The following is a 26,830-nucleotide window of genomic DNA, read 5'->3' as shown; positions in this document are numbered from 1 at the left end:
ATGGTAAAACTAAGGAGCTCAAAGTTCTGTACGTTATTGAGAAAGCTTTTTTTAAATGAAAAAAAAAATCATTTTTAAGGGAAAATAAGGCCAATAAGATCATTACTTTCTTTTAGACATGTCCTTCTCCTTAACCACAAACAGCTGGAAATTTGCACAGAACAGCGACAGTAGGAAGGAACTCATTTTAATGGAATGTCTGTGCTACAGATCGGCAGAATTAGGCTGAAAATACAGAAAAGCCAGGTTTTCCAAAATGACCCATGGTCATCAGAATCCCTGCGTGGTGGATTTCAGCATGAGATCCCTCCGTACCAATGCTCACTCTCCCTGAAAAATGAAAGCCTTTTCAAATGTCTTACATATGGGTCTGTGCTCTGGTACATTGAAAAGTGGTAAGTAAAGCCTTCTGTGGTTTTTATAGGCATGACTTCAACAACACTGAATAAACACATATAATGGTTAAGATGTGGTGGCTGAAATGGAAAATTCTAATGTGCACACCAAAAGCTTACTCACAGGCAACATATTTTTCTAATATATGGACCAAAAAAGTGCATCTCCATGAAATGTGAGGTGTTGCTCATTTGAAACAGGACTGCTTATGATTCTTTTTCAAACACTGCTTGAAACGGCTGGAGGGTGCATGATTTGTAGAGCATTTGTAGGATAGCCTAAAGACTTTTAACTTCAATAGCACTGATACATTACAGGAAACCTGATGGATGCTCAGCCAAATATTTTTCTTTAATCTGGAATCTCTTTGAGAGGGAAAGGAGAGGGGATGTGTCTGAGTACAGTAACACAGCCTCTGCTGGCATGAGCTTGTGATGACAGCACCAGTCATTATGGTTTTATAAGATTTTTCAAGTAATATAAAAATATTAAGTATTTGTAAGGCAGCTGAAACTCCCTGTTGTAGTCTTACTATTGAAAGCACTTTGAGTACTGTAAATATTCAGGTTGTCTACCTCCTGAAACGGTAATAGGAGCTAATCAACAGAACACTGGTATGGACTGAATACTGTTGCCAGCCATTATTTTGAAGGTATGTGGCATGGTGAATTAAGACTGTGTAGGTTCAAATTCTCTTATCAGCTTTTTTATAACTTTATGAACTGAAAAAGTAAATTTAATACTATGGGATGAAATTTTTCCATGCTATACTTCTGCAGGGAAATCTTTCAATTTTCAAGATTCAGTGGCTTCTGAAATGAGATTAGGGAAAATATCAGAATTTGCCCATGATAAATAGACTTGTAAGTGTTGATTTGCAAGGTCTAGAGCTTCATCCTCTGGAAGCAGATGATGAAAATTGGCAAGAGGACAGCTCCAGTTTTATTTTAGGCATCCCTGTGAAAGCTTGCCTGATTTAGGCAAGGTATAAGGCTTTGGGGGAAATTGAAATAAATCTTTATGCACACACTGAAAGGAAAGCTTGCCAATCTCAGCTCTCCAAAGACACCTTCTTGCATTGCACATACTCAGCTCTCTTGCAAGATCCAAGCTACAACCAAGCGCCCTGTAGACTTCATCCCCACAGATGTTTCCAAATGTAGTCAAGCTCTGCATAAGTACAACTTTAGTTCCTCAAAGCTGTGGTGACCCTAGGAGCTGGAAGGCTCCTTTTCAAGGTCTCAGCATTCCCCTACCCAGCCTGTGTAGGTAAGCTGTAAGGTCATTTGAAATTAACTGCACAAAGATGAGCATGGAAGATAGACAAAGCTGTGTCAGAGGTGCAAACAGGGTTGTAGAATTGATCCTTGTGGGAAGATGGGAGCTGGGGTTACAAACTCATTTTGAGGAATGGCATGATATGAGAACAGAAGAGTGGAGAACAATTTTTTAAAGGTATTTCATGTCTTGTGTCTCTGATTTTGCAATGTTAACATCTGCTTAATGTTGTTATGGAATTTGAAGTCCTTCAAGATAGTATAAATTGATAGACAAGCTTTCATATCCAGACAGCATGGCTGGAGTACAGCCAGCCTTACGACATCTAAACATTGCACATTTAGCTCTGAGTGAGGCTGGGTACTTCCAGAGTGGGATTCATCTGTCCTGTCTTAAACCTTAGGATGAGGGGAATAAACTGAGTGTACATATTTTTATACTTCTGACTAAAGAAGTTTTGTAGTTCAGATTTAGACACTGAACTTTCAGAAGTATTAAGATAATTGAGAAAAATCCCTTTTGAATTTTGCCTTCAAATCAATGTGCAACAGGTTCCCAGCAGAATTTGTGTTCACATGCCTGTGAGTATTTTTTGATCCTATATTTTAAAATATAGGATCACGGTCATTATATGCCATGAAAACACTCACACACAGATACCCAGAAGTCACACTATGAAATGTGTTTTATTAGAATAAATTGACACTAACATTAGCTGTCAGGAGATGGTTTCTCTTATGCCAGACATATTGTTTTAATACAGGATTAGCAACATTTAGATGTGTTCATCCATACTAAAATAATTTTGCATAAGAAAGAAAAAAACAAGGGTCTTGCCAGGAGGTACAGGATTCCCATAATCTTGGGATCAATCACTCAATTCATCCAGTCCAGTCTCTGAGCATGCAGCAAAGTCCAAAATGTAGAAAGCAGGTTACATACAGCTTAGAGAATTATTAATATTTATTTCCCACTTCTCTGCAGTGTTACGTCACTTCTGTGTAAAAAGATAAATGCTTCAAATCAGCAATGGACAGGAGGAAGGGAAGTCAAAAAGCAAGTGAAAGATACTAAGAAAGGCTAAAGAAGTGAAATTTTACTTGTTTTGAAACATGAACTCCAGTGCTTTATACCACTGTGCTCTCTACACCCTGAGTCTGGCACTGCTTGTAAGTAATTGCATGGAAAAAAGCTTTTACTTCTTTGTTTTTCGATATTTGTTCATTTTATTCTTGGAACAGATGGTCAGATACAGTTTTACTTTTTGCATGAGTCTCTCTTTATTTGCTTTGGATTCCAGTTAAACAAGGCAAGACGCTATGAAAAGTGTGAACAGCAGCAGAAGGGGCACACGTTGTAGGATCAATGCATTTCACTGTTTTCTTACTACACGCTCACTAAGGAGAAACAACATAACTGGCAGGACCCCCTTTTTTTTGTGTGTAGGCTTTAGAAGACAGTGATGAAAAAACGGGAGAAGAGCTGTTACATCAGAGCAGCTGAGTTTTGATAGAGTTTTTTTTTTAAATTTCAGATTATGCATTCTTATTAGTTACAGTTTTATCTGCCTTGTTGGTAGCATTGATGTTATTAAATATGTGAGCAGCTGAGATACTACAGGTAACAAATGAGTCAAACTAGCTGGGATGCTTATAGCAGAATTAGAAATATCCAAGTGCATTAAAAAGCCTAGAGGTCTCACTGATATTTTCCTTTGGACAAAGATTAGTATATCACAATTCAGGATTGCACGGATGTCAGGAAAGGTCTGTGAAAAGTGAAGCAAACATATTTTCTTTGCTTTTAAGAGTAATTACATTTTCAGCATCTTCCATTTGTGATTCTTCTGCTATATCCTTTCCTCTTCCCTTGGAATCTCTTCTCTGAAGGAGCATTTCATGAGAGGTGCTACAGCAGCTGGGATTTTATGGGTCAAGAGAAATAAAATAGTGTGAAATGAGAGAAAAAACTTTTTACTGATGTGAAGCTATGGTTTCCTTTGTATCATTGTGTGACAAACTCCACTTCCTTGTAGGGGGAGTAGATAAATATGATTGCTCATAAGTAGAATATCAAGATCCAGTTTAAAATATCACTGAAGTTCTCTGTTAGAACATGTCCCATTTACCCTAAAGAAATAGCACTTTCTTCTATAAAGCTGGATTGGTATTGCACTTTCTAATATAAAGCTGGATTGGTTATAATACAATTATGCACTGATCAAAGACAAGTTTATGTGTTAAGTGTATGATAAAAATCTCCTAGTGTCTATTGCATATTTATTATAATAGAGGATAGGTAAACATTCTTATTTGAGTAGAAACTGGTGGAAGAACAGCTATCTGTTTTCATTGTTGGTAGTAGCTTGATACTGTGCTTTCCCTGGAAGAGTTTAGCTCAGCTTTTAGAGAGGTTTTAAATGCTTAAGAGGCTGACTCTCAGCTTCCATAAACTGAGATTTTTGTTTTCATTTCTTGTGGTACCTACTGTAATGTGAAAAGAATTAAAATATTGATCCATTCTGATGTATATGAGAGAAAACAGGAAAAGCATCGTTCAAGCAGCAAATTTTGCATGGTTACAAAACCAGCAAGAATATTTTTTAAAAAGAGAAGTTTACTTTCCTATGTGTGCATTTCACGTCCCTTTTTAGAGACTCATCTGGAAGAGGGTTTCCTTTTGTTGTTGCTGTTTTATTGTTTTGTCAGATGAACAAGACTTGCAACAGAGGCCCTCGGACAAGGGTAAAGATTTGCTTGATTTCTGGTGGTTGTGTCAACCCACAGTTCCATTTAATACATTATCTGATGGATACGGCAACTGCAAATTCATATTCTATTTGGAACATATCAGGGTTTATTTCATTTGTAGTTTAGCTTTCCTTATCAGCAAGAAGAGTTTTGTATAAAGTTATTCAGGAAGACAAGCTGAAATATTAGCTAAGGTCCTTTCAAAAAGATTTTCTATTTTGCCTCCTGTTGCACAATTCCTATAATTTTTGCCCTTCTAAAAAGAATATTGGGGAAATACCTGTTTCTTATCTTAACTACAAATGGGGTGCAAATATAACCACAAGGAAAACACTTTTTCTAAGCTACATTTGTTCTATAAGTGATAGCCTGACTGGCAGAGCAGGACTTTGCCAGCCAGAGCCCATCCCACCATCACCAGTGAAGGGGCAGGGCAGCCTCAGGGGCATATCAGCCGGTCGGGATTGGGGCTGGTGAGGGGACTCAGGGTCAGACATAGCCCAGGGCCATGGGGACAAGGATGGGCTGAGGCCAGGCTGAGACATCAGCAGGGCCCATGGCTGGGCAGGGCAGGGCAGGGCAGTGGTGGAGCTTGCAGCCACCATCCTACAGCATTGTTAGGCCAGCAACTGAGCTCCTGGGTCCATGGGAAGAGTAGGGGGAGGCCTAGGGCAGGCTGAGCAGGACCACTAAGGCCCGTAAGGGCCCTGACAGCAACTCAGTCCAGACTTAAGTCATTATTCATTTATTTTGTCTCACAGTAGTGGTAGCACCACAAAGGTGTAGCTGACTTCCACATGTTGAAGTCCTTTTGAGATATCTAGTGCCCAGTGAGTTTGCTGTCCAATTTGCTCTGCCTTAGTGAATTGTTATGGATGTTCTGGGAAGGCAAAGATGTTGGAAAATCAAGGCCCACTAACAGGTCCTGTGTTTGCCTATCAGTAACGTCAAAGAGTACTTATCACTGAATCAGTTAAAAGACTGATCCAAAATTAATATCTTCAGGTTGGCATGGACTTGGGAAGATGCATTCCGAAATTGTCATCCATCTGTTCTTTTCTCCTTCCACTTCCTTTTTTTTTCAAGTTCTGCTATCAGTCACCAAAATTCATCAGGCACATCCCATTTTTTTCTGAAAAGTTTCATGTGCAGATGCAGAATGTTTTCAAGCTGTGTGATTAGGAAGCATCTCCCTAAAAAAGCCTTACTGGGATACTGGTTCCCTCAAAAAATGGCAATCAAAAACTTGAAACTTCTCAGGTTTGGCAGGGAATTGAATCTAGGTTTGCTGCACACCACATGAACATTTTAACTAATAGAGTCTCAAAAATGTGAGCAATTCAACTAGTGATAACACAGTTTTAAAAGGAGATATGTATGTTCTGCTCAGCTTTGTGAAACAGTTGTAGCTACTCAGCAAGGTCTACGGAACAGGCACACCTGCAGATCTCACCTGCTGTACATTAAGTGGTTCTCAGGGAAGTGGTGCTTTACATCTGTCTGTCTTCATGGATGTAAATGACCATGAAAAGTGCTAGAACCTCTGCTTCATGTCTCCTCTACTAATTACCAGAATTCAGAAAAAGAAACAAGCTGAGTTTGGATTCCTGTTTTGCCTCATCTACCCAACACAAGAAGCTATCTGTCATCCACCATAATATTAAACATTTTGTTGAAGACCCTAAAGTAAGATGGCAGTTAGCTAGACCTTCTAGTCCATTGCAGGAGGCATTTCTCCTGAGTGCAGCTTAGCTCCTAGGCAATCTGAATGGTCCTCTGGTAGTGGTATGCAAGGAAAAGACAAGAAGCAGTGAGTACAAAATGAAATACAGAAAATTCCATTTAAACACAAGAAACCACTTTTTATTGTGAGGGTAGCCCAACACTGGAAGAATCTGCCCAGAGAGGCTTTGGTGTTCCCATCCTTGCTGAAATCCAAAATCCAACTGGATGCAGCCCTGAGCAAACTACTCTACTTGACCCTGTGTTGAGCAGGGAAGTTGCATTAGATGATCCCCAGAGGTTCCTGCTAGACTCAATCATTCCATGATCTGTGATATGTGAGCTGCAGAGGGAGTTTCTGTAGGGACAATTCTAAGACCAGTGAATTACCAAAGTGGCAAACTAAAATATTTTATGGAGCTTCAATTCTTTAGGATCCCACAAACCAAAACCTCTTGTCTTATTATCAGCTTAGCTACAAGGCAAAATAGCTCTACTATAATGATGTGTGCACAAGCCTGCATAATGTCAGTAGCTGTACTCACTGGCATTCATCTAACCCAGAGCTGAAACCCAAATTCAGAGTAACCATGAATTTAACAGTGAGGGGAATGTGAGTAAATTGAGTCTAAACCATAGCTCATTCCATCCAAAAGTAAATATATAAAATAATTCAACTGATCCATGCACAAAAATGCTAGCTTCTCTCTGTTATCCTCATAAAAGGAATCTAAGAAGACTAGATCAGATAATGATGCCTCTGTAGATGAAGAGACCAAAGGAAACTGAATCACATTCACAGACATTTATTCTTGTGCTAAAGAATGGCTCATACCTCTTTCCTGTTACTTGATGCTTCGAGAAGTGGGCAGAAGGGAAGAAGGTAGAAAATTATTAAACCAGTAAGTCTATAGATGGTTTCAGGGTAGTTTGGAACCTGATTCTACACCTTGGTTGGGAACAGTATTCAGAGCTGTTTGGAAAGTATAAGGGTCTGCTAGATGTAATCAAGTGTTCTAGGGGGTTGAATGTATCTAGAACACAGCCTAGGAGTGGAATCAATCTTTTTAGTTTATTTTAGCTGAGTTTTTGTCATAGCAGAACTTGCACTCAGTGTTTATTCAAGCAGTAACTACTGACTTGAATATAAACTGTAAGAGCACCTCTTAAGGTCAGGTCTTCTGGAAGGAATAGGTAATAACTGACATACGTGGCACTTGATCAGCCTCACCTTTTTATTTGAGATGTGTAAGGTAAAGTGTTCTCATGAGTCTGGAGACATAGAAAAAGAAAAAAAAAAGATTTTCTGAACTGGTCAATAAGCCAAACAAGCTTTGTTCTTGCCATGAACAATGAGCTAAGAGAGTTTTCACAGGCAAAACCTAGTCATCTTTTTGCCAGGAGACATAATTTAGGACCATGCAAATGGGTACATTTCCTGCCTACTGAGGTTTTTCTGGACACAGTTCACCAAACCAATAGAATGTTGTGAAATAGTTTTTCAGTAAATGGGTTGACTGCTTTTTCTACTGACTAATAAAACTACGTTTTGCAACAGCTGCTGTCCATAATGGGTAGTGAGCTTTTCAGCATAGATTGCTTTCATTGTCCAGGGTGAGCATAAGGGGAGAAGAATATATGTTGGCATGAGACACCAAGTGAGCAAAGATGTTCAAGACAGATCCCAATTTTCTGTCATCCTGCCTACCATCGCATATCCTAGTGAAGTGGAGCTGAGGGGCTCCCTAAACCACCTGTTTTTGCTGATCGGGGCTGACATCACTGAGACATCCTACACACCAGATCTCCACCTCCTGGGGCTAAGGCAATGGCTGGCCTCTGCTCCACCCATTCATAGCCATCTTCCTCTCACATATGCCAAACTTCAGTCAGCCTTGAGTACGGGGCCCTCCTTTTCACTGCTGCATTAATCTGATCCATAGCACTGCTGTCGGTCAGTATGGCAGGAAAACCACATCCTCCTAAAAGTGCTGTAAATGGGAAGCAGACTATCTCCTTGAAGCCATACATGTGGATACATGCCATTTTCCACTGCCAAGGTCCAAACCCAAGAAGAGCAAAGGCTGTGCAATTAAACCAGTGTTTTCCAGCAGCCTGAGAGCCTCAAGTTCTTAGTCAATATGCAGTTCAAATGCTCTGCAGACCAACATGAGATACGGACATTAACATGGAGGGGAAACACCAGCTTATTGGAATGGATACGATCTGCCCTCTGAATGAACCGAAAGCCAGCTATTTGTTTTCCAAATTCCCTGAATATTAATCTTCCCTGGGTGGAACACAAGTGATCCATATGCCAGCCACCTGTTCACCATGCAAGTCTCATCCTGAGTTAATTTTCTGTTGTGTGTATCTATGTCTTTATATCTATATTCACACATACAGAGCACACTGGCACCAGTGGCCAGTGTGTAGAGCCAAGATGAGAGTCTGTGATGATAACTGGCCTTCTGGGACTGGGGACAATAGTTGTGGTTGGACAAGGCACATATTGCTTTCTTCGTGAAAAATACATGTAGGTATTTCTGCACAGTGACTACATCCACAGAAGTCATGCTGCAGTCTTTGTCCTTCAGTGGCCAAGGTACTCTGGATGCCTTCTAATTCTTTTGCCGCGTCCATGTAAGCATAAGTCTAAATAAGGACTAAAGCAACTAAAAGGTTCCTGCTCTTAAAACACCAGGAGCCATTTTTTTTCCTTTACACCAGCATACCAAACAAACAAATGCTTTGGTGCAGAGTTGTGGGGTTTTTTTCCAAAGAAAGGAGTTTTGCCTCCCACCCTGTGTAACGAAAGGCAGATGGCAGAAGAGAGAGAACAGATTTGTTCCTTTTGGAGCAAAAAGCACATTCAGAAGACAGCTTTGCAGTAATCGTATGCGGTTTCAAAAGATTTCTTTGGAGGTCGGCAGAGGCACCTCTATGCTGAGGAGCAGGTGGGCTCTGCAGCATGGTCTGCAGTGCTGAGCTCTTCACTGTTAAGAGAATGAGCCTGTCCAAGTGCCCTCTGTCTCCCTGGGCCCAGATTTAGCAGGACTAAAGTCAGGGTGCAAATGAGTCCTGCACTCAAACCCAGGCCATAGCAAAGAGGTCTTTCATTATGAACATAGCCAGACAAATCTCATAAGCTTTCCAGTACAGAGCTGTAGCTACCAGCTTTGGATAGCTATACTGCCTAATGATTTGTTCTGATGTAAAGTAACGCAGCTCAACTGCCTTTGACAGAGCCCAGCTGAGTTCGCCTGCCGAAAGCATTGCAGTTTCTGCAGAGGCAGTGGCACACTTTGACTCTTAAACCCTAAGATAATGTCCCAGGTTCTTAACACAAGCTTGTTAGTTCCAAAAGCAGGTCTGGACTTAATGGCTCATGAGATCCTACCCGACCCCTTCTTACTAATCAGATGAAACTCCTCCCCCTGCAGGTCTCTGGAAATGTCCACCCGGAATGTGATTTTATGACAGAGCTGAAGAAAAAGGAGGCTGAATGTCTGGATGACCCAGAAAAGCATGGAAATGTAACGCCAGCAGGTATCCATATGTGAGAGATGAAAGGAGTGAGAGAGAAGCAACACCCTACCAGAGTCAAGACACAGCCATGCTGCCGATGTGCATGTTTGAGTGTTTCACTTTTTGTCCCAAATCTCTGTTCTCTGGTCGGCTCTTCTTTCATCTACTCCCCGTCCTTTAAGTTCTTATTTTCAACACCATTTTCACATTAAAATATGGATGGTCAATCTATCTGAGTGAAACCTTGTGTCCTTGTCCTATTTCTTCCCCTACTGGATGTTATCATGGCATCATGCTTGCTCTGTGAGGGTGTGTCGACCTTTAAAAATAGGCTAATCTGCTAACCAGTACTGTAATCTGGTCCTTCTTCCAGCATCACTCTCCCTTCTATTCCACAATACATTTTCATTTATTGAATTATGTCTGAAAACGTACCCCAGTCTAACACAGGGGGTCTAACTAAAGCAGATTAAATAGTTCTCTGGAGGTGTTTATTTTTCACTATAGAATAAAAATTGTGGGTAAACTATTTTTATAAGATATGTAAGGGGTGGAGTGGCAAAGTTGAAAAAGGTTTGGCTTTTTTATTTTGCTCAATTATCATTATGCCTAAAAATATATTTCACTTTCTGTCTGAGGTTGCAAGGGAATGTGGGACAAATTACTGTGCTGGCCGGAGGCAGATGCTGGAGAGACTGTTGCCTTACTATGCCCAAATATCCTTTTTCACTTCATGAAGGAGCCAGGTGATGTACTATCCATCAGAGTTGTACTATTGTTGTGTTGCATGCCTGGCAAGCACATTTCTAAAAATGAGGGATGAAGACAGAACATTGCAAGTTCCTGCTCTCTAGTTGGATCAGAGCATTACTGCAAAGATTGCAATAGGATCTAAGGGAGCTTAGCAGTTCTTCTCATATTTTAAACAATAATCATAACTGGATATGATCCTGTAGCCTGTGATGAGGTCCTGATCCAAAGAACACTGAAATCAATAGTGATTTCTATTGGTTTTCATAGGCTTTGGGATCAGCTTGTGCATTAGTTTTCTAAAGAACTCATGTGGTGCTTTCTAGGTCAGAACTTAAGCATGGGGCTTGATGAGATTTATGTTCTGATGAGCTTGGGATGAAAAAAAAGGCAAAGGAATGAATAAGGTGATCGTTCTTTAAGACCAGGGTTGGAGATACAAAACAGAATTTTGTCATGGAATTAGCATATGTGTTGGGTCAAATGCAAGACTGTGCAAACTAATGTCTTTGTGCTGCTTACTTGCTGCGTGAGTATAGCTAGGAATGAACTGCAAGCCCGTAAGGAGGAAACGATCTTCCAGGAAAGACCTAGATTTGGCAGCTCCACAAGAAAAAAAGAAATTGCAAAGCCCAAACTCTACCTCCCCCAGCACATGCTAGTTATAAATGAGGGATAAGGAAAATCCCTTTCATCTGTGCAGATTCATTTCCTGCCCTGGGACTCTCTTACTTATCATTCATCTGACTCATAAATCTTTTTTATGGAAACATGCTATCCTCATAGAACAAACTGCTTATTCCAGCCTCTGATCTGCAAAGAGTGAGCCCCAAGGAAGGTGGGAGTGAGAAGGGAGTAGAACAGTGAGTGTTGAACAAGGCAGAAGTCTGATGGAGCAGTGCTTCCCAGTCTTCTTAAATGGAATTCCATCCCTGGAAGTGTCCAAGGCCAGGCTCGATGGGGCTTTGAGGAACTTGGTCTAGTGGCAGGTGTCCCTGGGAGGGTTGGAACTAGATGAGCTTTAAGGTCCTTTCCAACCCAAACCATTCTGTGATTCTGTGACTTCCTCATCTCTGGTATGATTTCTTCCTTGTTCCTTCCCACCTCTCCCACCGTCACCTCAGTTCTCTCACTTCTTCCCATTGTTTGTCTCCAGATAATGTAAAAAGTTTTGTATCCGACTACCTGAATGTACACATCCAAAATGTCCTCTCAACTCTGTGAGATGCTAATGGAGATGATCCTCTCCTCCTGGTATAACCTTTGTACCAGCAAGAGGTCTTCTGGTTTTTATTTTCCATGTTATGTGGCTCTTCATTAGAAAAAAACAAGTGCTTCTCTTTCAGCTGGGATAGTAAAAAGGAACTGCACAAGGAAAGGCTGGTCTGACCCATTCCCTCCCTACCATATTGCTTGTCCAGTAGAAGATGAGATTCCACTTGAAGAAGTAAGTTTAATTAAACAAATATGTGAGTGGCATGCTGACGTTATAGGATTCCTTTCTATTTCTGAAGACCACTGCAGAGGGCCACTCAGCTGAAGCTGAAATTTCTTACCAAGTAGGGAATACAATTCACTTTTATTCTAGTCACTTATTTTAGAGAATTAGTAAGTATGTTTTATTATTCAGGTGTAAAAGTGTAATAAAAATAGTCAGCTGCAAATTACATACAATCATACAGTTCTGTTGAAGTAGCTCACAATATAACAGTTAGATATATATCACAAATTGTTCACAAAATATGACTTAAGACATTTCAATAATATCAGTCAGAGAGATAGTTTTGTGGCATCACAGCATCAGTACAGCAAATGTGCTGTTGTAACACCGCTATTCCAAACTCAGCAATTTCTAAGGACGAGAGGGGTTTCTGGTTTCTTATCCTGCCTAGCACAAAATATCTAGTTCAACAAGGAACAAAAAAAGTTTCAAAATCTACATCTCTGTAATGCAGATCAGAATTTTATGTATACCTTCAGCTAGATTTGCACAGTTGGTGATATTTAGAGATTATATGTACAGGGAAAATAGAGTGCTTTATCTCTAACTGATAAGGATAGAAATTGTATAGATGTGCTTCTTATAACTCCTCGTCCAGAGAAAAGAAGCAAGCCAAAATTCTATATAATATTTTAATGAAAAATACTACAATCCTGAAGATTATTATGGTTACATAAAATCTCTTTTGTGACCAGGTTTTGCTGTCCTTTTAGCTACTGCAAACAAAATGAGGAGTAACTCAGTGGAAAGACTCTGAAGAAATCCCCACTAAGTTTAAACTGATATAAAGGAGGTAGAAATCACTTTAAGTGATTAAAAATGAATTGTCTAGTCTAAGTCTAGATCTCTACCCTTCCTCTGTACAGGCTAACACTGCACTTTTGTCTTTATTTGTACAAGTCAGGTGAATACTATCCTTTTTTGTTCACTATAGAGAGAATGAAAATAACATTTATACCCTAGTTGATTAAGTCCATTCAACTTGCTGGAAAGAATTTAGTTTGTTTCATCATGGGGAGGTTTCTTTTGTCTTCCCATTACTTTTTTGGCTGACTACTCTCACGCTGTTTAACTCAAACTTCCTTTACAACCTCTAAGTCACAGTACCTGCTGCTCTGTATAAATAAACAATTACACTGAAATGCAACTCTTTCTTTCCTTCTTTCATTGTTTCCTTACATTCCTGGTATAAAAACAATCTTAAATGAGTCTACGGATTCTTTTAGTAGTAACCCACATTCTACCTCAAGGTAAACTCCTCAGTTGTAGGTTTGTCCACTGAAGGATTTGATTATTTTCTGTGGTTTTCATCTCTGATTTGTAAGTGGAGGTTGCCAGCTACTGTCAGCCTGGCATGGCTTCGACAGGTTTCTTACGGAGTGGTGCCTTCCAGACTTAGGGTCTAGCTCTGGAGCTCTGAGGGACTTCTACGAGCTCCTGCTGGAATTGTCTATAGTCAGGTACGTGGGTAATTGGTGCAATTCACATTCATCCACCAGACAGAAAAGGCCACTCTCCATGGTTTTCATGTCATTTCACTTTGTCAGTCTCAAAAAATGATTGTGTAAGTCTGAGTTACTCATTACACAGTGGAGCTATATTAGTGCTTTGGTCAGGATCAGGTGTGAGCCTTGCAAGGAAATCATTTGGTTATGCCCACTTACTGCACTTACACTGAGAGGTGCTCCCAGAAGGCATAATCTGGCTTCCTAGGGATGAAACTAACCTGCAAGGCAAATGCCAGGTGCACCTAGTGTGCTCTGACCATTAATAAAAGTTCAGCCCATGGGACTAGACTATGACTAGTCAGAAATGCACCCAGCATGGGTGTAGGGTCCTCAACACCAAAGGTTTTTCTCCACCCAATCAGCCCTATCAACCCGCACTTGGTAAGGCAGGTGTAGTGATAGATTCGTTTTTTTGCTGGCAGAAAGTGATATGGTCTCATCTAACAATGAGTTGAATTGTCTTCTGGGGTGCTTGTTTCCCCTCATTAACTAGAAAAGAAACAGAATAAGAAGAAACAGGACTGTGTTAACAATTAAACAGTACAATCCTGTGGCCATGCGCTGACACTGCTCCTTTTACTACAGACTTGGCTGCTCATACCTCGGCAGCGAATTTTTAAGCACCTAAAATAAATTAAATAAATCCTACTCAGTGTCAGCTTTATATTGCCTTAAGTTATACATAAGAATAAAAAAAAAAGTATCTTTCCTTCCCCACAGTGAACTGTAGCAGCACAATGTATAGCTGCATAGATTTTAGGATATAGAAACATTGAAATGGAACCCAAGAGACAGACCACGTTATATTGAAGGGAAAGATTTGCAGCCTAGAGCTTATTCATTCTGTTTTCTGCTTCAATGTGTGATAGTTGAAGTCAGCTTACCCTTACTCAGAGATCATATCTGATAGAGGTGCCATTTAGATTGAAATGGTTTTGATTGACGTTCTGACTGAGTAACAATTAAGTTTAGCAGCAAGAAAAAAAGGGGAATAAAAATCAACCCCAGAAAAAAACCTAATCCTGCAACACAATAAAAATGGAAAGGAAGAATGGACGGCAAAGCTGTAAGGAAGCAGAGCAAAGGAAAGTGGAGAAACATAAGGAAGGGCTGACAGAATTCTGTATTTATCATGCAGCTAGCTGCCAGCAGGATTGCCCTGCTGCTGCTGCAGAGAAAAAATGGTATAAAATACAGTGCTTATTAAAATGATAAGAGTTTTTAAAATGCTCTCGTGGAAGACTGGCTTGGTTCTTTATGGTTTCATGAATGCACTTGAAACCATCCTGATCAATACGTTTCTTTATCAGGCTGGTCTGTATCCATGTAGCTATGGAATAGGTCTTCGCAAAAGAAACATAGTAAGTGATTTCAGTTGACTTTTGCTGTGGGATTAAAAGGGGAAAAAAAGGCAGGCAAGGATGTGAACAGATTGGAAGCACCAAACAAAGCAAAGCTTCCAGAATCAGTAAAACAGCTGTCATTTGGCTGCAAATTATGTGACAAATAATTCTATTCTTTTATAGAAATTCTATTTTTCTACTATAAAGATCATCTACACTGTAGGATACAGTGTATCAATCACCTCACTCATTATTGCTGTGACAGTTCTTATTGCATTCAGGTATGTAAAGTTATTGTCTAACCTTAATTTTTTCAACAGTTTTTAGTATCTTAGACTGTATATGACAACATTAGAGATCACAAAGTAATATAGATAGAAATCCAGAAGAATAAAATTTCCAGCCATATGGGTTTAATAATATTAAACTGAGGCTAGAAATGAAAAGTAATCAGAGCAAGGCAGGCATAAGAAGAATCAGAACTGGGAAACAAATCCTGGCTGTCTATTGGCAACACTCAGCAACTCACTTTGATCCTAAATAACCAATAGATAAATTTGCTTCTTTTAGCTGGAATGAAGATAATTTCTGATAAACGATGTGTGCTTGCCTTTCATGGGTTCGCTGAATTTTATATTAATAAGAAGAATATACACAAAGAACTTGATTCTGAATCAATGTTCCTATGGCACTTTATATTTTACTATTGAAAAATTTACAACTAAAACATGTTTTGAAAGTTAGGCTCTGAATTTGGCTACACTTGGTAAGATTTCTTTCCTACTGAACTATGCAGCTATTAGGATTTTCAGGTATAATTTAGAGTATCCAGAGTAAACCTGATTGTTTATTTTCTAATTTACTGTAGATTTGATGTTTGCTACCACGTAAGATTTATTTTATTAATCTTTGTTTATTTCTTGTATTTCTGCAAGACAAAAAAGAATAGAGTTTTATTGTTATGCTGTGAGAATTGAGTTTCCCTGTGGAAAGTTTCTTGACCTCTCTTGGTTCCTACATCACGTCTGGAAATGAAGAGATATGTTTATTGACATCCACTCTGACCTCAGGAAAACAAACCAGCCCAAATAAAGGGAAAGAAAGAAACAATGGACGTAAAGAGACTTAGCAATAGGGAGGAAAAAGTTGTAGTTAACAATGGGGTTGGCATTTGAGTTCAGGAATAAAATTCTGCACACCCTAAGTGAGCTTTAAGATTAGGTGACCCTGAGATTACTGGATCTGGATGGAATTCAGCTTTTAATGCAACTCTTTGTTTAATAGCTAAAATCTTCAGCTCCAATGACAACATAAAATGGAAGCTGTATAACTTTTCCAAAACCCTGTATTTAATAATGGTCAAAAATTAATGTGAATTAACTGAGAATTTAAAGTAGATGTACCAGATTGTTTTGAAGCTCTTATCTGCATTCATTTAATTCTTAAAAATAACTTTGGTAAACTAAGGAAGAGTTCTTTTGCTCTGTATAAGGCTGTCCACACAGGGGTTTAATGCAATTTAACTCACCAATGGCATATTGTATAGAAAATATTGCTAAGCAAACATTACTCTGATTATTAACAAAAATGTCCTGTTAGTCCAGGATATCTCTGCATGCTTGTTCTTAGGAGTGGTTTAGCCATAGCCAGGACTGTTTCAGTAGAGTTCACTCCTCAAACACAGGTTTCTCTTCACCCAAAAATAATGCCAACTGCCAAAATCCTGGCGTAGGTATACCGAACACAAACTAGAACTGAGATTCCTGAAATCTGGCAGACCAGAAACATCATCAGGGCACCACCTAACAAGGCAGGAGGCTAAGATGTAGTCTGTGCATGGATCGCTTTGTATGAGGAAGGCTTCTGTCTCTGCCTCTCTGCAGAGAGAGCTCGCTGAACGAAAGTGTTCTTTCTATATGCACCTTCAAGCATCTCAGATGAAACAAGGGCTTATTGCATATTTTAACTACTGCCAGTGCAAGTCAGTTAACTACCTCAGAAGGACCTCTCTTCTTTTCTTCCAGGAGGCTTCGCTGCCCCAGAAATTATATCCACATACAGCTCTTTTTTACTTTTATCTTAAAAGCTATTGCCGTTTTCGTTAAGGATGCTGTCCTTTTCCAAGAGGAAGACATTGATCATTGCACCTTCTCTACAGTAAGCACACAAAAACCAGGATACTGTGGTACTCGATGTTTTGCGTACAATCTACATATCGTTTCATATTTTGTGGCTTTTTTTTTACTCCTTTCTTTTTTTTCCCTTCTAACCTGGTAATAAAAATTATATATATTCTTTTATTCAGTATGTTTTACCTCCTTAAGTGTGTACTTCATGCACTTCTACTTTCTGATTGCAGCAGTTTGTGATCCTGTAGTACTCTAAATCAGATATAGACTTTGCCATAGAAAAAAGTATTATCATTACACTGTTACACTTCTGTAATCTGAAGCCTAAAATTGAAGATCTCTGACTACCTTATAACACAAGTTTTAAAAGATGTTTCTTCTGGAAATGTTGGATTTCATACTTTGACTGCAAGCTCTGCATTGTAAACCACGAGACACACAAGGTACTAGGCAATCGGCTTTGATCCAGCCACAAATATTGGCAGCATGGCAGTGATTTTCAAACAGAGATTTATGGGATGGTTATTCTGCATTGCTTGTAGCTACACAAGAGTTTAGAACTGAGCATAAGTAGGAAAGTGGATCCTTGATCATTTGCCTAAGGGCTATAGAGCACTTGATTCTACTTGTATAAAGTACACTGAAGGCAATGCATTTGTGGGAGAAATCACACGCTTGGGAGACCAGGCTTTATTTCTAACATAGAGATATAAAGCAAAATACAGCAAAGATTCCAAGGTGTTGTGGTGGAAGCCTTACTATTCAGAAAGCCATTTTACAATTGAAGCTCCCCTTTCAAACATGCATGTAATTGTGAGATCTTGTTCTTTGTATATCTTAGCCACAATTACAGATGCCTACTACATCTGGAAATCAAACACATGTATCCACAAGTAATGCCTAAACTATGACTTTCTTGTTCCCTAGACGGAATGCAAGATCTCAGTTGTTTTCTGTCACTACTTCATGATGACCAATTTCATGTGGCTGCTAGTAGAGGCTCTTTACCTAAACTGTCTACTACTCTCATCCCTTTCTCATGGAAGAAGATATTTTTGGTGGCTTGTTCTCTTTGGCTGGGGTAAGTAAGGTTCTTACATGAAATTAATAAAAGGGAAGATGTTAAACAAGGCTTTATCCATCCCATTAAAAATACCGGATGTGGAATCTAATCTGCTTAACTGAAGAGCCTAACTTGAGCATTACTTTGATTTTAGTTTTACATGCATACTAGTGAGGAGCAATGAAGAATGAAGTTTTTTTAAAAGTCCAGCATTAAAGTCACTATGAAATAAATGGAAAATTAGGTAAATTTGCCAACCCACAGAGAGAGATCCAGATCCAGTCCACTTAACCTTCTTTTTCCCATTGAAAACACAGATACTTTTAAGGAGTTACCACAAACATCAAAGTTAGATGCACCTTGCTCCTGTTTGTGCAGAGTATGAGAATGGGTCCATCTGGAGTCAAGTAGACATTTCTGTAGCCCTGGTATTGCTATTGCCCATGTTTTACATGGGGCAATTGTATGAATAAAGGACCTCTGTCTGCTACATAACGGTGCAAGCATGAGGCAGCAACATTCCCACACCTTTTGGTGGTAGTCTGCAATAAATGTAATTGTTCAGACCTTTGTGGTGACTTAGAAATCAGAAACTAAGTGACTACCTCCATAAAGTGGCTGTGTAAAGGGAACCGGAGGACTCCTGTACGGCAGGTGAATGCACATGCCCAGGGGAAGTTTTGGCATTCCATGCATGTTGTCACCCAAGGTTAAGGTAGCCCTGAAAATTAAGGAAACTGAATTACTTTTGGTGTTTTAGGGAGACTTCAGGTGCCTTTTTAGGAAGGTTTAAGGTAGACTGCATCACGTTCTGTGTTTTTAGAGTGCTAATATTACCATTATTTTAAGATTTCGTAAATGTTATTCCCTAATATTTTGTCATGCAAAAAGCACCCTTAGTACTTTACACCTGGGTTTAATGTACTATTTGCATGCAGGTGCTAGCTTCGGGTGAGATCACACAGCGGAATTGTGGTCATGTTAGTAAGCGGCTGCATGTTCAGACCTCTGTGGCAGAACTATATCATGTGCCAAGTAGCTTCTGTGTCCCTTTGTTTTTTCACAGCAGTGAACCATCACCAAACAGTCAATGCTGTAACTTGTTGTGTTCTATCATGGGTATTAGGGGAGTTCTTTTAGGTTTATGCTGTGAGTTTGAAGTGGTTCCTGTTCCGTGAACAGGCCATGAAAGGTAATTCCACTTCTGAAAATGAGTGATATATATTATCACAGCAGAGTTTCAGTGGGCAAGATTTGGATTAATTGATGAATCTTGACAACCACAGTTTTTGTTTAAATGTCTGACAGGTTTTCCAACAGTTTTCACCCTTGTATGGATATTAGCAAAATTCTACTTTGAAGACACAGCGTAAGTCATTGTTTCCTGCATTATTTTATATTCTTGGGATATATTTTTCATTGATTGTGGTGATTACATACACATCTTTTTCTAAACTACTGTTATTTCCTCAGATGCTGGGATATTAATCAAGGCTCTCCTTACTGGTGGCTAATCAAAGGGCCTATTATAATTTCTGTTGGGGTAGGTACTTCTGAGTTTGCCGACACTAATTAGAAGAAAAAAGGCTTTTAAATTAAAATCTGGTTATTGTTTGCTGAATTACTCTTTGAAGTAAGGAAAAGGAATGGTATAATTTCTACTGTAAACTTGCTTATGTCCAATCTAAACTAAGAAGAGGTAGGAAACTGCCACCTCACCAAAAGCAAACATCCTTCAAACAACTTAAAAATTTCATAGAATTGTCAGTTTGGTTGAAATTAATAGCAAGTAAGTAGCTAAACCATCCTTATAATATTTAAAAACAAGGTTTTAGCCTAAGAGTCCAGAATCACCCAGAAATTTTAATAAAAACTTTCAAGGGCAATAGGTTTTTGTTTGTACGTAATAACAATGATAATAGCTCTTGAACCTGACATTTATTGAATAAACTGATGGGCCTTAAATGGTTATCATGGATGATTACTCCCATATGCCATTAAACCCAAGCAGTGTTTGAGAAAGTGGATGAACTTAAGGGCACCTAGTAAAAGCTTCATTTGATTGGAGGACAAATGCATACAAATAAGGCATATATATGAAAACAGTGTGAATGAATAATCTCAGTTCTGGTAATAGTTCATTGTATTTCAATACAATATCACACTTCCTTTTACCTCCATTATTTTCCCCCTTACTAGTCTAGTGCTCACCTATCATCTACTTCTGAAGTTAAGAGATTTAGGGGGTGATGTGAAAAATCAGTGATGATTTTTCTGCTGGAATGTACTTAAGGCATCACTGATGGTTAAAATGAGATTGGAGTTTCTGGTAAAATATGGATATTCTTAGGCAATATTAAGCATTCAGCTTCACCTAAAGAAGAGCTGGTGTGTAGAGACACATAAAAATGTACAGGGAGAAACCCTCTGATTGTGGAAAACCGAGCAGCTTCACCGGCTTTGGAAAAGCTGTGCCAAATTGCAACTGTAGAAAATTTGATTTGCAAGTTAGGGTGGACCCTAGCTAGCTTTGGAGCTGAGCTAATGCTCCTCAGTTCTCTCCAGAGTAAACAAAGAGAAATAACGCATTTTTGTTTTATGATTCATTTGGCTTATAATAGATGTCTACCTTTGGAGGAGATGACTCATGCCCAACGCCACCTGAGGCTCTGCTGACTCTACTGGCTGGCTCCCCATTGACTACAAAGGGAGAACAGCTCAGATGAAAGCATCTCATTGTAGATACCTATATTTAGTCAGATTAATTCTACTAATGTCTAAAGATATTATCCAGAACTTAATGCAATAGCCATCTTAAAAGAGATTCAAAATTATATGAACTACAAAAAATAAAAAGTATTACACAATCTATTGATTTAAATAGTTTGCTTTACAAATTCAAATTCTCAAGTTTTCATCTTCAGCTATTTCTTTAAGGAGTGCGATCTGTTTAGATGCTTGAATGCTGCCAACAGAAATTACATCAATAATTTTACAATTGTCTCATTGAAACTGCACAAATCACATAATAAATGAATTTTAAACCCAGATTTTTCATTGCAAAGTTCTACATTAGAACATAACCTTTTATTTTTTTCCACCCCCTCGAATATTGTGAACAGGTCAATTTTGTCCTATTTATCAACATCATCAGAATTTTGCTGAAAAAACTAGACCCTAGACAAATCAACTTCAATAACTCTTCTCAATACAGGTAGTGTATGACATAATAATAATAACTTATTTTTTAAAAAATAATAAAATCGTATATAATCTTTTCTAAACAGAGAAGCACTTGTCTGGTTTCAGAGGCAGGCTTGGTTTGACTGGCATTAAGTTTTAGAAATCCCCAACCTTATCCCATTCTCAAGGAAACTAGTCAAAGGAGGAGACTCAATTCAGCTAATCTTGGCTATCTAAACAGGAGGTGTTCAGATCAGTTCAGATGTCTACCGTGCAATTACAGTCAGTGGGGAGACTAGGAAACAATTCATTGAATCCACATTCAATCTCTGATTTAGGGCAGAATAAATTACCCTCTATAGATGACTTTTCCTGTACATGGACAGTGAAGTGAACCTGAATATTACTTTCTTTGTAGCTAGTTACAAAAAAATGTCAAATTTTCAATGGCTCTGATGGGACAAAATATGTTCTACTCCTTTCTGTTTTCCTGAATTGTAATCTCATTCAGAAAGACAGAACAACGAAAGACCACAGAAAAGCTATGAATATGGTGTTGCCAATAAAGCAATAAGCATCAGAAATCTACTTACAGCTAGTATCTCATTATGCTTTCTGACCAGCACTGTAGTCCCAAGAGACGTGACCTTTACATGTAGATGTTTAAATCCTTTTTTTAACTTCTGTTCGTTACTGTGGCATACTGCATGCATTAGTCTTTACTCAGGGAACTATTACCTTACTTCTCATGTCCTGTGCTAGACGTCTCTCAAGGTCAACTCTACTTCTAATTCCGTTATTTGGAACCCATTATATTGTCTTCAACTTTCTCCCGGAATATACCAGCTTGGATGTTCGGCTTTACTTGGAGCTCTGCATTGGATCTTTTCAGGTAAAATGACCACGGAGGCTTCAGGTCCTTCTTTTCTAATTTAGTGTCCACGTGGCAACTAGTATTGTACAAAACATGACTGGATCCTGAAGCCAGTGTCTCTTTACAGAGTCCATGGTTCTTTGCTGAGTTACAGTATCTGAAGATGTGACCTACATCCTACTTGGCAGTAGGGTAGAGTGTACATTTGCAGATTCTGCAAATACAAGACTAGTAAAAACCAGTAGTACTACCACTAGTCTTCCAGATGCATTTGTAAATTGGATGGTGGGTCAAAGTCATGGAAAACCTTCTTTGCGACAAGTGGTAATCCACATACCTTCCCTGACCTCACTAAGAAGACCAAGCTGATTTGGGCTGATGTTTTTACATCAAATTACATAATAATTTTTATTATTATTTATTATTTACATCAAATTACATAATAATAATACACATTTACATAAATTATCCAGGGGCAATAGAAGCTGTAGTTCCAACCCCTTTGTTAATCCTTTGCAAAGAATAAATTGATTAGTAAACATATAAACATCGAATAGTGCCTGGTGCTCGTCAGCCCCATACACACTACTGCCCTGAGGAACTTTACATCAGTTTCCCTCCTGGGTAAGTGAAATGTTTGGTGTACTTTGGATGCCCCCAGCTGCTCTGAATTGGCACACAGGGAGGGCATGGACAGCTTGAGGAGCTTGGTGCCAACTAGAATGCTCTTACATACCCTCCAGCTGAGTTATGAGCAAGACAGCACCCAGCTACCCTTTGCTTTCCTCCCTTTCCCTGCACTGCACCTCAGAGTCTACAGGAAGCAGCTGTGGACAATCCCACCAAACTTCACGAGGGAGCTTATCTCACTCCAAATGGTTGTGTGGCATCATTTGTCAGGGAGCATCACCAAAAATCCGGCAGTTGTGCTGGTCAGTCCTCTTAAGGATTTAATCCATTGTGTCAGTCCTGTCCAATAAACCTTGCACATCTTAGTCCTGACCTGCTGCACTTGGACCTGGCCTTCATTTAGTTAATCAACAATGTGAGGAATAGGTTAACTAAACAAAAGGGTGAGGTGTTTAGCTGGTGTCTGATCATATAGGTCCATTGACCTCCTAGGATTTTCCTAGCTTTATCTCAGTTCAGAACCTTAACAAAAGTATTCAGTAGGCCAAAACCTGATCTCATTTGATAGAGTGCAAAGATACAGAAAGTGACTGGAAAGCTCTGTGAGCTCTGTATGTGGATCTCCTCACAAAGTCTGTCTTTCCTCACTGATTTACACTGTGTAAAGAATTAGCTCACTGTCTGGCTACAGAATGGACCATATCTTTGTAAGCATCACGCAGGAGAAATTCAATTGCCATATAATCTATTCTTGTGAATTCATATTGCATTCCTGACTTTGGTGAAATGCCAACAACTAGTTGATTATCTGGCTGATCAGCTTTGTAGAAGATAGGTAATTTTTTTCCAATTTATAACAATCCTGCAATCTATAATGATACTAATTCACATACACAGTACCATCATGAAGTCAGATAGTGCAAATGGCTTTTTCAAACTGTGCTAACACTCCACACATACTTTTTTTTTTTTTTTTTTGGTCTTTTTCAGGGGTTTCTTGTAGCAGTTCTTTACTGTTTCCTGAACCAAGAGGTAAGGAAACTATATCCTTTACAATATTGCTTCCACTGGCAGATATACAGTGTTAATAATAAGTTTCACACAAACAGATAATCAAATCTTTTATTTTCTTGGGATTGTCTGTTAATATGGGAATCAACGAAGATTAATGTCATTTCAATTATCTTAATGGGAATGAAGCCATCTAGTGGAGAAATGAACTTTTACTACTTTGCTATTCCATCTAGCATTTTTTATCCTTTGTGCACATTTTTGTACTCTAGTGGGACTTGAAAAACCCATGCTAGGTCCAGACAGTGATGCAAAGACATCTTCATTTACTAAAAGTCTATGATTAAATTAGAAATAATTTAAATGTATGCTGATTTCCCAATAGTGAAATATTATTTTGTAATATTTTCAATATGCTCATGAAGCTTCTTAGTATTTCTTCATGTTGATAAATTTGTTTTTCCATTTGAGACATATAAGTAAGGATTTTGATAGGACAGGAATCATTCCATTTAGCTTAGTATCCAGGTCCATTTATATAGTCTAGAGTTTGTGATAAGAATGCATCTTAAATGACTTATATAGGAATCAATATTTTATACTCCGCATTTTAGAATGGGTTGAAACCCTGGAATTTCCCTCTCTTTTCTGACTACAGGGCAGCTGGGACAGCTGTTTTAGAGTATGACTGGGATTCAGTTTCAGAGTACTCTAAGAGTCTGCTGGTTTCTAACCGCAGCTCCTAAAAAGGGAGAGCCCTGATTCTTATGTACCACCCTCCAGGGCATCCCCCAGAGTGTCAAAGATGTGTTTAGGAGGTGAACCCTGCCCCTAATCATCACAGTCAGTGAAATATTCAAATTATGAAGTACAGTTGTCTGTGTTAGAGATAGCTGACCCACTCTAGACTCCCTGGGCTGTACTGACTAAATATCCATTTTCCAAGTTTAAATCCTAGGGCTGAATAGACTTTCAAACAGTATTTAATTTTCTACTTGTGCCATGGTCCACATTGACTTAATTTATCAGAAATTTCTGAAATATTAAATAAATATCTTCAAATATATTAACATTTCATAGCCTTTTGGTTGAGTTTATGGCTACGAACTGTCGATTGCTCTAATGATGCTTGTGATCATTTAACACTCCTATTCACTAGTCTAAATTTTCTGATGGTAGACCATAGTTTTACATTCAGCTTGACATCCCAGACACACAGCATTTCAATATAGAAATTTCCTTCTTGTTAAACATCTGGAAAGGCACATTTCTAATAAGAATCAGATGTGGCTGGTTTAGACCCACTGTGTGTTTCTGTGAACATGCCAATGCATGGAACACACAGTTGTCAACCACAGAAAGCAAATGTCTTCTGAATGCTGATGGCTTTCCCCTCATCATCTTAAAGAGCAGAGCAGTATTATTTCTCAGCCACAAACTGGTGAATGTTGATCAAGATTATTTTGCTGCACATTATAATTTTGTAGAATCAGATGGAAACAAGACAACATGCTTTAGCAACTGAGGAAGAGCAAGCAATGTGAAGCAAATGTGTTGAATTTTGTAGGCAACATCGGCGAGACCATTACTGGAATAAATTCTCAAAGGGATATTAAAAAAAAAAAAAAGGAGAAGATATAAAAAAAAAAGCTGAGAAAATGTTCTAATGGTGGAGAAAATATTTTACAGTGTTATAGTTAGAGACCTCAAGCTCTTTCATTTCTCAGAAGATAATATATATCAAGATGTAACTACTTTGAAGGGACAAAATTACTTAGTGTTGATAGACTTTTCAGTTCAGAAAAGGAAGGTGGACTGAAGACCATCAGGTAGAAATTGAAATCAGGTAAGTTAAAAATGAAGTGTGACTATTTCATTAATTAACTGTGTGACAGCTCTAATAATAAATTTTGATTGTTGGGCCCATAGGAAGACAGGACTGGGTGGACTCACAGAAAGAATGTCCTTACTTCTTGAAAGAAAGAGTGGGGTTCCTTTATGCTTTTCAACATGGCAGGCCAGCTCTGAGCTAGCCACACTGGATGTTTCCATCAGTGCAAAGGGATGGGCATGCTGAGGCAGGGCAGATGAAACATTCTCTGGAGGATCTTACTTTTCTCTATCAGCTAGAAAGGGAGCCAGAGGAACTAACTTGGACTGAGATGTCTAAATTTTACCCTTCTTTAGCCACTGTTTCTGTCTTTCCTCTTTCTCATCACTCTACTCCCAAGCAGTATTTCACCATAAATTAGCATTCTCCTTTCCTTTCGAGGTACAAACGGAAATTGGCCGAAGGTGGCATGGTAAGAAATATGGACTTATGCCAGTGTGGAGAAGGACAAGATGGACTGTGCCATCTAGTTCTGGTGTAAAAATGACCACATCTGTCTGCTAAAGATGACCTCAGGATCTAGAGTAGTAACATATAAAAGCCTGATTAGGGAAAAAAAACCAAAACCCACAAAACAGAACAAAACAATAAAAAAAAAACCACCAAACATAATGGTTGCAGTTTATCCTGAGCAAATTGGAGGAAGATCCACTTCCACAGCAGTTCTGTCCACTGGACATCTTCTGCAGGAAAAGCATTAAAGCATTGCAGTAGCAAACAGACTGGCCTTCTAAATACAAAATAACCCTCTGACTGATATACTGTGCATCACAGCAAACAAAAATCACCTCTTCTTGGTTTGCTTCCCGTATGCTTTCACTGATGAACCATATAGCATCATGTGCCTGGGGAGTGGACACCAGTAGTACTATTACAGGACACCACAGATGACCAGCTCTGGAAAGTGGAGTTCAAGCCTGGTGCAATGGGAGCTAGAGTCTATCCAGCTTGTTCAAGCTTTGTTCATTGTTTTGATTCAGTAGACACACAATTAAGAAGCTAAATGTCTTGCTGAACTGGAACACCATGACTAAGAAGTTATATTATCTTATATTATCTTTTTGGAAGCAAAAAGATTCAAAGTTCACAATAAACCCTGATATGCCTCATGTTCTGATGTTATTTCAGTAGCTAGAGGTTAGCAAATTTCTCATAGCCAAGCAGCAGGAAGCAGAGGTGTTGGAAAGGACAATGCTCCAGAAGATAATCATTAAGGAATAACTGCTCTTTGCAAGCAAGTTTTTTTTTTTTTTTTAAAAAAAAGCAAAGTTTT

General features: G+C 38.8%; 1 protein-coding gene across 1 annotated transcript; it reads left to right on the top strand.

The window, feature by feature from the left end:
* The first annotated feature begins 2,786 nt into the window (after nucleotides 1-2,786).
* On the top strand, nucleotides 2,787-25,918 carry GHRHR (growth hormone releasing hormone receptor). The gene is made up of 13 exons (XM_055709544.1): nucleotides 2,787-2,843; nucleotides 9,590-9,695; nucleotides 10,313-10,420; nucleotides 11,771-11,871; nucleotides 14,960-15,057; nucleotides 16,801-16,933; nucleotides 17,833-17,986; nucleotides 19,277-19,337; nucleotides 19,442-19,511; nucleotides 21,091-21,182; nucleotides 21,914-22,043; nucleotides 23,646-23,688; nucleotides 25,887-25,918. Exons 1-13 carry the CDS (start codon nucleotides 2,787-2,789, stop codon nucleotides 25,916-25,918), a joined length of 1,185 nt encoding a protein of 394 aa, XP_055565519.1.
* Nucleotides 25,919-26,830: the final 912 nt, after the last annotated feature.

Source organism: Falco cherrug, chromosome 4, assembly GCF_023634085.1.
Source record: "Falco cherrug isolate bFalChe1 chromosome 4, bFalChe1.pri, whole genome shotgun sequence".
NCBI lineage: Eukaryota > Metazoa > Chordata > Aves > Falconiformes > Falconidae > Falco > Falco cherrug.
Note: the sequence above shows the minus strand (reverse complement) of the source record. Positions and strands in the feature narration are given on the sequence as shown.

Bases quoted from the DNA above. Each gene is read 5' to 3' on its own strand.
- GHRHR (XM_055709544.1), top strand. From the start codon at position 2,787: ATGAACTCCAGTGCTTTATACCACTGTGCTCTCTACACCCTGAGTCTG. The intron at 19,338-19,441 runs GTAAGTCATTGT...TTATTTCCTCAG, and splicing joins TTCTACTTTGAAGACACAGC to ATGCTGGGATATTAATCAAG. The intron at 22,044-23,645 runs GTAAAATGACCA...GGTCTTTTTCAG, and splicing joins TCTGCATTGGATCTTTTCAG to GGGTTTCTTGTAGCAGTTCT.